At 40.3% G+C, this 14,197-nt stretch overlaps 1 protein-coding gene across 1 annotated transcript in view; it reads right to left on the bottom strand.

The window, feature by feature from the left end:
• Positions 1-13,761, bottom strand: part of LOC111585953 (transmembrane protein 150A) — a 16,456-nt gene extending 2,695 nt beyond the window's left edge. Inside the window, exons 1-8 of the mRNA XM_023295618.3 lie at positions 13,629-13,761; positions 6,442-6,717; positions 6,179-6,226; positions 5,457-5,543; positions 4,883-4,950; positions 1,652-1,779; positions 1,356-1,533; positions 1-46 (exon numbers count right to left, since the gene is read on the bottom strand). The exon at positions 1-46 is cut by the window's left edge and continues 2,695 nt beyond it. Coding sequence (XP_023151386.1) covers positions 1-46; positions 1,356-1,533; positions 1,652-1,779; positions 4,883-4,950; positions 5,457-5,543; positions 6,179-6,226; positions 6,442-6,506 — 620 coding nt within the window. The 5' untranslated portion in view covers positions 6,507-6,717; positions 13,629-13,761. The remainder of the gene's footprint in view (positions 47-1,355; positions 1,534-1,651; positions 1,780-4,882; positions 4,951-5,456; positions 5,544-6,178; positions 6,227-6,441; positions 6,718-13,628) is intronic.
• Between the last annotated feature and the right edge of the window lie 436 nt (positions 13,762-14,197).

Raw genomic sequence — 14,197 nt, 5'->3', positions numbered from 1 at the left:
GCGGCATGCTGCAGGATGAAGCTCTCATGGATGAAGAAGATGCCGCCTAGAAGGAGGAAAAGTTAAGGAGGAAAGCTTCTCTGGTAGATCCAAGACAAACAGAACGCCTTTTTCTACTTTACTAAATGTACAGTGGCCTGGGAGAGAATGAAAAGATGTCCTGAGCACTGAAAGATAAATAAATAACAGTCAGTAAATGCAGTGCAATCAGTCAGGATAGGACAGCGTTATTTATCAGATAATTAACGTGAAGCTGAATGTTTATTACTTCATCAAGGAATGGCGCAGTAATGAGACGAACAGCGTCTGTCTGTCTGTCTGTCTGTCTGTCTGTCTGTCTGTCTGTCTGTCTGTCTGTCTGTCTGTCTGTCTGTCTGTCTGTCTGTCTGTCTGTCTGTCTGTCTGTCTGTCTGTCTGTCTGTCTGTCTGTCTGTCTGTCTGTCTGTCTGTCTGTCTGTCTGTCTGTCACATTACTCAAAAACGGATTTGGATGAAATTTTCAAGGAAGGTCAGAAAGGACCAGGTGATTAGATTTTGGCAGTGATGCAGCTTATAGTTTGGATCCATGGATTTCTTAAAGATTTCTGTATCATTGCGAGAGCAGCACGGCGTCACTGTAACTATGACAACAAGTGAACACTACATCAGCTGCCTGCTGACGATCACATGATTGCGATCCTACTACAAATCGACTGTTGTGGACTTATCCGTTGGAAATGATACAAGAAACAATTGATTAAATTGTCGGGGTGTTTCCGAGTCCCATCAATGCCCTTCATATTTAGGTCACGCGATTCGGTGTCTGTACATAATGTATACATGCATAACACATGCCTGTGCTCAGCGCAAGGTCATTTTTTGGGGGGTACATCTATATTACATTCTATAGTGCTGTGGTTTCTGCCACGAATTTTTGCAAGATTTCAGCCGTTGGAAATGATACAATGACTGAGCAGCCTTGGTGGAGTACTGCGCTCTCCCTGCTACCAAAAAGAGGAGGAGGCACAGGCAGAAATGAAGAATGACAGTAAATGAATAGGTGGAGGAAAAACAGTCTCCCCTAAAATACTTCCTAATTGGAAAACATTAGGAAGTGTTAAGAATGTGTCACTGGGAGGCAGACAGGCCGCCACACAAATGGAAGCCTTCACCTCAGGAGATGAAAGGAAGCCCAGACAGATGTTATTGTCATCAACATTAAATTATGTAATTTTGAAGCACACCACATGCTTTCAAGTACAAGAAAGTAGCGTGTGATATAAAATAATGTAGTATAAGTTGAACATTCATTTTGGGAAACAAAAAAATTTAGAAGAGTTAAATACACATGAATCAAACTAGTACAGGAAGGATACTGAGGACGAGGGAGACCATGGCTCCCAGCGCCAGAGCCACCCGGAAATGGGCCATCCAGTAGTCGAGGGCAGTCACAGCCACCCGGTAGGTGAGCACACACTGCAGGCACACAAACAGCAGCCCTGCTGGAAACGCAACGCCGGCCCCCACATAGTGAAGAGATTTGGCGTGGTCCACCTGTCAGACAGTGACACAGTCAGGAGGCTGCTGGCTCTGCTGAGGTTCACATGAAGTTCTTAACTGACAAGAAAAGTCACCAGAATCTGGATAAACTAGATGTATGACGTGTGTTTACCTGGAAGTTTCCCACCATGACCAGACCAATGGCATTGGTGCAGCCGGACACCAGAGCGCTGGTGTTGACCCAACATCGGTGGCTGTGTTCAATCACCTGGGCGTAGCGCAGAAGGCACACCATCACCACTGTGGGAGAGAAGAGCAGTTCAGCTGCATTCACAGAAGAAAACTGCAGAAGCTGTCTGATTCCTACATGCAACTTACAAGAGAAAACAAATTAATATTTTCTTTGCTTTCCCACTAACAGTAAAATAAGAAATTTAAATGTTCTTTACACATTTTTCTTCATTGTGTTGCATAATTACTAAAAAAAAAAAAACATGGTTAAAGTTTAGGTGAATGAGAAAAGTTGCTGAGGTGTGGCTTCACTCATTCTGCTGATACTGACTTGTTTGCTGACAGGATGTCGACTACTGACATCTCTGGTTGCATAAGGTCAATTTAATTTTCTTAGCGTCACTGTTTGAAAGCAATAAACCAGTTTATTGCTGTCTGTTATAAAACATACTACCAAGGCAGTAAAACAGTAAAAGACTGATGAACATTACAAGCCTCCAACAGAACGGAAGTCAAACGATGGAACAGAAACATTCAAACAGCTTCAGCATCAGTGACAGAGAAAAGAGGAGGGAGGTGAGAAAAGAAGGGATGGCAGAGATAAAGTCTTTAGAAATACAAAGGCAAGGAAGCAAAATCAGATAATGAGGGCTGGGATTAAAAAATGGAAATACATCAGAGAGAAAAAAGGTGCTGTGAATTAATGACGTAATGGTGAGAACAGCAGGGGAGAAGCAATTAAAGGCAGAGGGGGGAAATTGGGGCAGAAATGAGCGGTGATAAAACAAGACAGCAGGAGGAGGAGGAGTAATGGAGGAAGGCCACGGAGGGTACATGCAGGGGAAAGGACAGATGGGGGAAGTGGAAGGAAAGCTGCATTCATTATTGATTAGAGAGCACAGGCTATTTCAAGCCCCTCTGTAACTCTTGGAGGCTAGTGGCTGGCGTCTGTGGGCACCACAGAGGATTAAGTGGAGACAGTCATTAAACACTTTTCACCTCAGTTATGTTGCCTAATTGTGTTGGTGTTAAAAAAATAAGGCAGTAGTTTTTTAATCACTGAATTACGGGCTGCAAATCTGAATAGCTATTCAACCACTTTTACTTTGATTCTAAATAATCAGTATTCCACAGTGGATTTCTACAGGACATCATCCAATATTTGAGAAAAAGGCAGTCTGACAATATAATACTTCATATTACAAATATGAAAGAATATGTATTAAATATACATTTATTTATTTATTTCCAAGATCATCTTTTACATTAAGAAGGTGATTTTGATCTGGGAAAGACAATAACCCTCTTTTTTGCCTGGTATCTGATATCTTTTCTGACAGTTATGCCCAAAATGATTCATATCGATGCCAAACTTTGATTTATAATAATGTTAAAGTTAATCGTATTTTTACAATTTTAACACAGAAGAAAAGTAAAAAGCAAAAACTAAATTAGGATGAAAAACTCATAGAGGCCTATTTCCTTGATCTGTCACAGAGGACCAAAAACAGCAAAGATAGAATAAGATCATTAAAAATCAGTCACAATTGGTTTATGAAATCACACTGAGTTACATTAATTGGAATTGTAGGCAAAAAGAATGGGATAATGTCAGTTTCTATATAAAACAAATGTATAACCTTAACTGCAAAACATTAGATGACGTGCACAAGCTGTCTGTTTCAGTTTTTTTTTTTTTTTTTAGAATTTTTATTAAAAGTGGCATATCCAAAACCATTCATACCCCTGGAAGTCTGTGCAAATGTTTGACAAAATTCAGCTTCTTTCTCATTCCAAATTGTCCTGATAGTTTGTACGATGTTGTACAGGATGCTAATCCACTACAAACTGCCAGCAGCTGATGCAGTGCTTCTCTAGTCAGTTTCTATCCATCCATCAGTCCGTTTTCTTCTGCTTAATCGGGGCCAGGTCACAAAGGCAACAGGTGAAGCAAGTCATTCCAGACATTTCTCTCCCTAGCCACACTTTCCAGCTCCTCCTGGGGGATCTCAAAGCATTCCCAGGCCAGATGAGACATATAATCCCTCCAGCGAGTTCTGGGTCTACCCAGGGTCTCCTCCCAGATGCCCAAAAAACCTCCAAACAAAGGCATCCAGGAGAAATCCTAAACTAGACCTTCTAAACTGGTTCCTTTCAATGCAAAAGAGCAGTGACTCCAGTTCGAGCTTCCTCTGGATATCCAAGATCTTCACTTAATCTCTAAGGCTGATCCCAGCCACCCAACAGAGTAAGTTCATGTCATCCACAACCTCATTTTTGGTCACTACCAGGGCTTTTGACTATGGGTGCTGGTTGAAATGTAGTTCGCCTGGTAAATTGAGAGCTCCTTCTTTACATGACGGTCCGGTACAACGCTTGCATCACTCTTATTAGCATCTCCAACACAATGTCTCATTGTCCTTTGCCTCTTGTTTATGTCATTTCCAATCAGAAGAAACCCAATGGTCAAATAAATACCCACTTTCAATCAAAATTTGGCTTGGGCATGAATAATTCTCAGCTTAATGCTGTGTCTTGAAAATAAATATGAAGCCATATTCATATTTAATCTAAATATGAAACAGCACATGATTATCTTAGTTTAACATAAAGAAACAGGGGAAGTGGATAAAATTCTTCTGTCCAAAGTTCAATAATCTGCCTACTAGCACCTCTAAAGTTCACACAACATTTTCTACCTCGTTAGTTTAATATGGTAACCTGTGTTAAAATGACAACTTGTGGTTTTTTGAGGGTTCATGAACTAAAGTTGCTTCTCTGTGTGTGCAGTAGCTTCCTAGAGTCTTCACCGGTTGTCTGGAAACCTTAGACACACCAAGCCTCTGGAAGGTAGCTGCGCCCAGCCAAGAAATGGCACATAACCCCTGGAAAACCACATTATGATTTATTAATGAGCTTTAGAAGTGTTGGTAGGCAGATTCTGACTAAAACTTCGGACAGCGTCATTGAAGCTGCTTATAGTCTTTATGCTAAGCTAAATGGCTACTGGCTCTGGCTTCATATTTGACATGAAAGTGGAAGAAATATTTCCCCAAAACATCATTTATTTCATTTAAGAAAGTACCCTTGTGCTCACTGTGTGCTTTAATCAGCATGGTACAGTGTGTATGTATTTATGTACGTATGCAGGTCAGTTCAGTCAAAGCTTTACCCATGAAGGCTCCAACGTTGCCGATCAGGCTGAACAGGCAGCTTTCAGGAGGGTAGGATCCACATTTACTGTAGAGCATGAAGACAAACAGATTTCAAAATTACAGACAAGAGAACAACTTGAAACCAAATATATGCTTATCACTCACTGCACAAAGATTTACTCTGTTTATTACTGTGTGGATTTCTACCAAGACAGGCTGCTTCCTTGCATTTTGATTGCTGCAATAAGGTAACCATGATGACAAAAGTCTGAGTTACACTTCCTGGTTCAAAAATGCAAAAGAATGTAAGGGTGACTGGTTCATAGGAAACATATATACACAGTAAAAAAGGTTCTGAATAGCTTGATGCTTTTTACAAGAGTGCATCTCTTTATGCCCGTGGTTAGAGGCGTATCTGCAGATTAAACAAATGCAGTTTATGCAAAGCGTGGGTAAATGACTGACACAGAGCCACAACATAACAAGGTGCTAATTCATGCCTCAGGGCCTTCGCTGACACAAAATAGCTTTTGTCTTCTGCAGAAACAAAAGATGTGAAGTGCAGTGAAGAGGAGAGGTATGACAGCAGACCTGATGAGGGGGATGTCCTGGATGGTACAGCATGTCTTGGGAAAGCCTGGTCGTGGCAGCTCCTCTGTGCATGTTACATTGTAAGACCTGTAGAGAGACACAAGAAGCTCAGTTCATTCTCTGCGAGTAACTGTGGAATCCAGACAAAAACCTCCCAAATCTATTAGATTTTTAGGCCCACTTTTGGCGCTTTTCCACTAGCACCTACTCGGCTCGACTCTACTCGGTTTGTGAGGTTTTCCATTAGGACATAGTACCTGGTACCAGGTACTATTTTAGTACCTCCTCGGCCGGGGTTCCAAGCGAGCTGGGTCGAGCCAATCATGTGACGTTTACAGAGTGCAGGCCACTGACTGGACAGGAAGTGATGACACATGAGAGCGACTCCTTTACGAAAAACAAACCCGCCATTTTTTACAAAAACTGGCAACAGCGACGGTGCGCATTGCTCTTCACAGAACTGTTTTATTTTGAATCTGACTAAAAGCCATAGACAGAGCAGCAGGTATACCATTGCCTCGATGTCCTCCATTGTTCTGTTGCATTTGTGTCACCTGTAAATGAGGTTAAGGGACTTCTGGGCCCCTGTTGTATGACGACTCCACCCACGATGAGGTGGTACTCAATTATAATGGAAAACGACCTAAACCAAGTCGAGCCAAGTCGAGTAGGTGCTAGTGGAAAAGCGCCTTTTGACAGATCAATAGAAGATAATCACACACCAGTTCTCCACAGGACAGACATGGTGATTCATCACAGCCATGGCATACCTGTAGAATGAAGAAAATGCCATCGTTTTAAGGAAGAAATATCAAACGTCATGACACAGAGTGATATGATCCCTAATGACAGGCTGAACTACTATCAGGACACAAGACTATATTTGCAACACCCACATGACACTATAAATCTGTTCTTGTTCCCTCGTTATGTACAACATGTTTAAATAAAACAGCATACGTGACCCAGACACACTGTGACTCACACTATCCATATTCCTGTGATGGAGAAGGCAGACAGGCTGACAGGCAGGACGATCCAGGCAGTCATTGGGCTGGCAGTGAGCTGGCTTTGTCCCAAGCATGGGGTGAGAGCGGGGGGGGTATTTGGGCTGGAGTGGCAACACGACAGGAGGGATCAGGTAGGGGGTGGGTGGGGGGTCACTAACACACAGGGAAACACACAGGGAGGGGGCATGAGAGGACAAAAGGGGGAATGGCACAGCTCTTCTGCTCCACAGGGCCCTGCAACCAGCAGCAACCTGAAGAAGGACGGTGAAAAACACTCCAGTCAGACTACAAGAACCGTATCTGTATGATTAAAAATGTACTTCAGGAATTACTCTGTTGGAAAAGTTGCGGTAATCTGTGAGTTCGTCAGTATCAACCCCCATTTCACTCCGTTTCAGCTGTCAAATACAATGTGGACTGCAGCTGTATTGTTTTTGGGAACATGGTGCCTTGACACACAAAAGTTGACTTCCAAGAACAGAAAGAAACAAAGCAAAACTGTCTCCTATCTTCTGTTAAAAGTCGCATCTTAAGGCACGCCAAAGGCCACAGTTGACAGCCAGCTGACATGCATGTATTGTATGTTCATAGCCTGAATGACAGAAAACACCTTGTAGGCAGAGTGTATATGTGCTCCTAAGAACATCACAGAGAAATGAAGAAAACAAAGCAGTCACACATTTTTACATAACTGTAAATCTGACTAAACATTCCCCTCATGAGCTGGACACGAAGCAGAAACTGCAGGTGATTGCTGGTGTGTCACAGCTCTGAGTGTTGGAATTAATCTCTCGCCCTATCACTGCTAAACATCAGCAGAAAAGGTTGTTTATAGGGAAAGGATCCCACCGTTTACTGTAAATAGAAACAAACTCTGCAATAAAATACCATCTACACCTCTGGCCTTTCTCACCTTTAACATTGCATACATTAAATGGTGGCTTTTTTCCACAAACACTGATTACACAAGCTCAATGAGGCGACACGTCTTGAAAAGAACACAACAGCGACATGAAGCCGTAAAATGTACAGTCATGGCCAAGTGTGCCCTTTAGAGAATGAGATCTTGAGCCAAGGTCAGCTCTGTGGTGGAGGGAAACATGGCACACCGCAGGCGATATCGTTTTACACAGAGTAAAGTTACAAGTGTGTCCTTGACTCAGAAGAAAGATACCGTGAACTAAGATGAACTAGTCTTAAATAAATCCACATAAGGAGAAGCACTTGTTCCCAAACAAAGGTCGAACTTACAAACAGCGCACTGTTAAAAATGACTTGTTAGTTTTAAGATAAGTGTTCTCTTTATGCCAATATCTGCCTCACATGATTACTGTAAGATGCAGGAAACACTGACATCAAATCTGCAGCAAAAGACATTTCAGCAATGTATTAAAATTACTGTAATAGTTGTTGATTTATGTCTCACACTTTAAAGATAGTTTAAACCCAGTTTCTTGATCAGTAATAGCATGGTCTATCACTGTATTAACCAGCTAATATGGTGACATGAACTTCCTAAGTTATTCTTGAAAAATTTTCACCATTTCCTACTAGTATGAAAATGCTGCAACAGCAACACTAGACAAATGGAGAAGTGTCTTACTTCTGCAAAGCCAGATGTCAAAAAAAGTCCACCTATCAATTTTCAAGTTTATTCTGAGGGCAGCAATGATTAGTTCTCTGCTTCCAACTTCTGAAATGTGAATATTTGGGATTGGGACGGTTGGTCGGACAAAACAATAAGTTCAAAGACGTCCCCTTGGGTTTTGGAAATTAGTGATTAGTATACTTTTAATTTCCTTACATTTTATAGATCAAATGATTAATCAATTAGTAGAGAGTTTAACTTATAATGTAATGAACAGCTGGCTGCAGCCTTAAACTTGTTACTCCTCCAAAGAACGGCGCAGTTTGTCTGACTTGAATGAAATTTTCAGGGAAGGTCAGACATGACACAAGGACCACCTCATTGGATTTTGGCAGTGATGTGACTTATAGTCTGGATCCACAGATTTGCTACAGATTTCTGTATCATTGGGAGATGGCGACACGGCATCACTGTAACTATGACAACAAGTGAACACTACATGATTGCAATCCAACTAAAAATCCACTGTTGCGGACTTATCCCTCGGAAATGACACAAGGAACGATTAAATTCTGAGCCCCCTAAATTCCCGCCACGCGCTAAACATTTTGGTCACGCAATTCGGTATTCGTACATAATATACACATGCATAATACCCGCCTGTGCTCAGCTCAACGTCATTTTGTTTGTGGGTACATCTATATTAAATGGCCACATTCTATGTTGTCGTGATTTCTGCCACAAATTTTTTCAAGATTTCAGTCGCTGGAAATGATACGACGACTGACCAGCCTTGGCAGAGAACTGCGCTCTCCCGAGTGCTTTTCTTGTTTATACCGGTATATGTAACTAAAGGGTACAAAGTGGCTCAGCAGGGTGTTGAGCCACAATGTTCCACCAGAACAACTAAAATTTGCCTTGGCATTGATTCAAGTCTCTGTCGTGTACTGGAGCGATAAACACCATTCTCCAATAGGTATTCCCTCATTTGGTGTTTTGATATTGGTGGTGATGGTGAAAAAGCTAAAGCTAGTCTAAAATGTTGGTCCAAAAGGTGTTGAAATCTGGTGACTGTGAGGGTCATTCTGAAACTTTGCGTGTGTTCTGACCACAAGAACCTGCCCTGGAGAACTTTGGTTGATTCAGATTATATGTACTCTCTGTATGGTCTTAATTTGAATATTTAAACTTGTAAAATTACGTAAAATTGCAACACTAACCTTATTTCTCTACTGGAAAGGACTTTGGCTTTATTGCTATTGTTGTAAACCTGCTATATACGGAACAGTCAGCTGGAAAAAACTCACCAAAGAAGTTAACAGTAAATATCAACTATTCTATTTCTATGTGTTCACAGAACTGGAGTTATGTCCAGCAAACAGTATTTGCCGTTGTTTGTCACACACAGAATTGATCTTGCGGTTTAAACTATCGGATGCTACTGTAATGGAAACATAAAGTTTCAAAGGGCAGATTAGGGGACCGTTATAGTAAACACTTAAGCCACGTCTATCCTGCCCAGAGCTCTTGCAGTGAAAAGTTATCCGCTATCATTGCGGAAGAGATGCTTAATGAAAAGCCGAAGGTGATCATTCATGGCAACCTTGCATTGATTTGCAGTGACCCTTCCCTCTGAGGTGACATTTGGAACCAAACCATGGTACCAAAATGCCACACACAGCATAACAGAGCCACCAGATCACCTCACTGTGGAGTGAAGGGTTCAGGTTTTCCTTTAATTTGTCACCCGTCTGTATATGCCTATAAGCCACTGAAAAATAACACAATAATCTTATAATGTCTATTTAAACGCTCCCAAAGTTTAGAGCAAGACCTCCCACAGAATGTCAGTGTTCTTCTGGTTAAAACCAGTTTGGTAATTTTCATTGCAACTGAAGCAGTAGAAGCTTTTCAACATGTTTATGCGGTTTCCACTTCACATTTTGTTTCAATACAAATGGATTGCAACCATATGTACGGTATTTCCATTTCTGTTAACTTCACCATTATTTTATATGTCAGATGTCACCAGGAGTATACGCTGGATTATAAATTTGGTTAAAGGTTAGGGTTAATAATGTCTATTATTGACATCCCCATATAATAGAGGACAATGACTCATCTGCCCCAATGACCACCCTCCTCTACCACATGAGTCCTTCCATCTGCACTGGCATTATCAAACAGACCTTGAGTCACAGCAAATATACAGACAACACATTCAGCTACAGCTCAACAGCTTTTCTTAATCAATTTCCTTTGGAGTACACTGCCAGCCTGACACTCAATCGTTCAATCCCATGTTGTATTCTCCATCCACTTTTCTCTGAAATAAGCAAATATATGTGAGTGGGTCTTCATAAGTTTTTCTCGTAAATGTGGTTTTCTTTCAGCCAAATTGAAATGAATGAATTTCACATAATTAAAAAACTCTCTAGCAGTTACAAGGTGATCAATATTCTTTTGTTGTTTTGATTTTGGTTCACCATTGATGTAGGAATGTATTGGAGCAGAATTTATGAGCGGATTTATTCCCTTTGAGGAGACTTCTTATGTTTTCAGTGTTTTCTCTCCAGCACTTGACATTCAGCGGTTTCCTCGTGTGGTTTGCTGTATACGGTAGTTAATAACTCTTGTGAATGTAAGATGTCAGCAGTGGAGAGCGTGCAAAAACTTTTGAAATGCTGTCAAATATAGTGCTCTGACCAAAGGCCAGAATCCATGCTGCTTGTTGGCTGTTTTATAGCGTTCACACCAGACAGTGAAACTTGCACAGCAAGGAGAAGACATAAAGACAACTGTAAAAACATGCAGGCTGCAGAACAACAAAAGCATTGTGACACAGTGTTGCTGCTTAACTACAGCAGGAAACAGAGGTGGAAGGTGAACTGTTGCTTTGGTCCACCAAAGACAGGCATTTCAAAATTACACACAGTCATGATATGATTTAAAACATTATGAGAATTGAACATGGGCTCTGATACACATGTTATTAGGGCTAAATGATTTGGGGTGAAAATCTAAAAGTGATTTTTCTTACAGAAAGTGTGATTTGCAATATTTTTTAACATGAAGCTTCAGTTCAAAATTCACAAGATTTAAAATGTGATCCATAATTATCACAAGATACTATTAACAGTGTGAATGTCACACCAGGAGAGGAATCTGTCATACCATTGACAGGACAGTTTAAAGTATCCTAAACTGCAGCCATTGCACTTTGCTAAATGCAAAGCTTCAAATTGCGGTTTCAATTCAAAATTGACTAATTGCTCAGCCTTACATGTTATGCATGCATTTTTGAACTACTGGTGACAATACACCAAGAGGACAGTGATGTAAGTATAGATTTTATAGACATGGGAGTTATCAATCTGGACTTTTTCTCACTTGGAGAAAGAAATAAAGGTCACCAATCATAATCAATACATCAGTTACACATGTTAAATGGCACAGTGTTATTCTTTACTTGAATAAAATGAATTTGGAGACTGATACGCATGGCTCAACAAGTATTGAAACATTGTGAAGATCACATAACGGCCCAGTGCAACATGCAACTCACAAGAACTGCGATTTTTTTTGATAAAAGTAAAATGTGTCACAACATACCAATATGAAAGAAGCATTGTGGTGCCACACAGATGTCTGGCCTAAAAACCATACTGTCTAAATTTATGGGGAAATGCTTGTTTGGTATAGGTTGCAGCAAAAATCCAATAATTTCTTGGATGTGAATTTAAGTGGAAGCAAAATGCAAAAATGACTGTCCCCACTCAATCGGGACTCAAATCACAACTGCAAAATCTTTCAAAACATTTACAATATGATTATGTTTAACAATTGTTCAGCCCTACTTACAATTAACTCGTACAAATCCAATCACTTCATGAGCTTTGATGTCAGCTGACAAAAGATTAAATATCTAATTTGTAGTCATTCTAATCTAGAAATTATGCTTCTGACTGCAGTGCTGGGGTGGACCTGGTGCCATGTCACACAGAAGATGGTTTCTGTTTACTTACTATTATCCAAAGAAACTATACTTCTTCTTCACACTTAGATAAATGCAGAACCAATTTCAAGAAATGGCTCCCATTCTTCTATATTCTGTGTTGTGTTCTGTGGCATATTTACAGAATATTTTGAGAAAATGCGCTACTTTTAAGGGAGTTTTTACAAGATATGGCAAATGTGAAATTAGTTTTGTGTAATTATAGTTGTTAGCTGTTGTTAGAATTTGCTAAGTGGCTAATGTTTTACATGAACAAAACATATCAAACATTTCCATTTGCTATAAAGATGTAGATGTATAGATGACCCATCAGTTATTTGTGACAATGATAACGTGATCACAATTTAAGTTTTTGACAAGTAGACAGAAGATGTACACAACCGTTCAAAAGTTTGGGGTCACTTAGAAATGTCCTTATTTTTGAAAGAAAAGCATGTATTTTCAATGAAACTAACATTAAATTAATCAGAAATACAGTCTAGACATTGTTCATGTGGTAAATTACTATTTTGGCTGGAAACGGCTCATTTTTAATGGAATATCTACATAAGGATACAGAGGAACATTTCCAGCAACCATCACTCCTGTGTTCTAATGCTACATTGTGTTAGCTAATGGTGTTGAAAGGCTAATTGATGATTAGAAAACCCTTGTGCAATTATGTTAGCACATGAATAAAAGTGTGAGCTTACACAGAAAACATGAAATTTCCTGAGTGACCCCAAACTTCTGAACGGTGGTGTATTTCAAACAGTCCTACACAGTATTACATAACAGCTTAAATGCAAAGAAAGTGAAGAGGAACATTCATGGGATTAAAAGTTAAGATCTTTCCACCATTTGTCTTATCCTGTGCTGTGTTGTTCAGCTGTTTGGTCTCACAATGCAACAAGAAAAGTAAAGTTATTCACTTCAGACATAAACTACACAGTTGTTTTAGTACACAGGGAGAGTGATAACTTAAAAAAAAAAAAAAAAAAAAAACACATACAAAACATAATTTACACAGAGCAGATCAAATGAATGACTGGTTAAAGTTCCCAAGCTATTTGCGCATGCATTTATGCAGCATAATGATTATTACATGCAGTTTTACATTCTTACTTGCCTCCAAGGAGCAGCCAGCGACAGGACGGTGACTTGTTAAACAGCCCGGCTGTCTGTGTGTACATACGGGGGGCCACAACTCCCCACCCCCCGCAGCCATTTACAGCAAATACTCGCCACTGCACTGATAAGACTCTCAACAACTGTGACAGCGTATTTCAGAAAACACCGAATTATGTTTCTCTATTTATTCACAGCCGACGACCACAGCCAAACACACGGACTAACATCCCGGAGCTCGGCAGCCTCCTTCCCGTGAACCGGGTACCGTTAGCCTCGCTAGCTTCAGCTAGCTAGCAGGTTAGCTTGCACTTTACCAGTTGTCTTGACTTGACACTTGTCCGCATCTTTCCGTTATCCTAAGCGATATTCAGCCAAACAAGAGGCATTCAGAGGACAAGAACACCCGCAATACTTGGACAGCTAGCGCACAAAAATGAGTTTACACCTACCTTGCTCCTGCTATGCCCACAACAGACCTCAACAACCTTGGTTTCCCTTTAAAAACAGCGTTTTCTCAGCAAATCAAGCTAGCCGCATTAATAACCTCTCCCTGTGCTTTTCAAAGTAAAATATCGTCACGGTGGCAATGTAAAAAAATATTGTTTTAAGAAAGTTTGCTTCCTTTCGTTTTTACAAATTCATTCATGGTAGTGCTTGAAAACGAGTGTAAAATACAGAAGCTGCCCTACAGTGCTGCCACAATATACTACAGGGCATTTTCATAAACAAAAATATATAATTAAAAGGAAGCCTCAAGCAGAAAATACGTCACTTACATCTTCAGTAAAAAAAAAAAAAAAAATCACATTAAATTCAAACCTAATTTGCACAGAAAATTGTCTGCAGCCCAATCTAGAAATAGTTAATTTTATCAGCTTTTATGATGCTTTTATTTTTGCACAATCGCATAATCTCTGGTGTTATTGTGATGACAGTAACTTGACGGAGCTCTCAGTGTCAGGCCTCCTGAGCGACACTCTGTAGTTGTTGGTGTGAATGTACAGTAAGAAGTCTGATC

Source organism: Amphiprion ocellaris, chromosome 6, assembly GCF_022539595.1.
Source record: "Amphiprion ocellaris isolate individual 3 ecotype Okinawa chromosome 6, ASM2253959v1, whole genome shotgun sequence".
Taxonomy (NCBI): Eukaryota; Metazoa; Chordata; class Actinopteri; family Pomacentridae; genus Amphiprion; species Amphiprion ocellaris.
The sequence above is the reverse complement of the archived record's forward strand: the minus strand, read 5'-3'. Positions and strand labels throughout refer to the sequence as shown.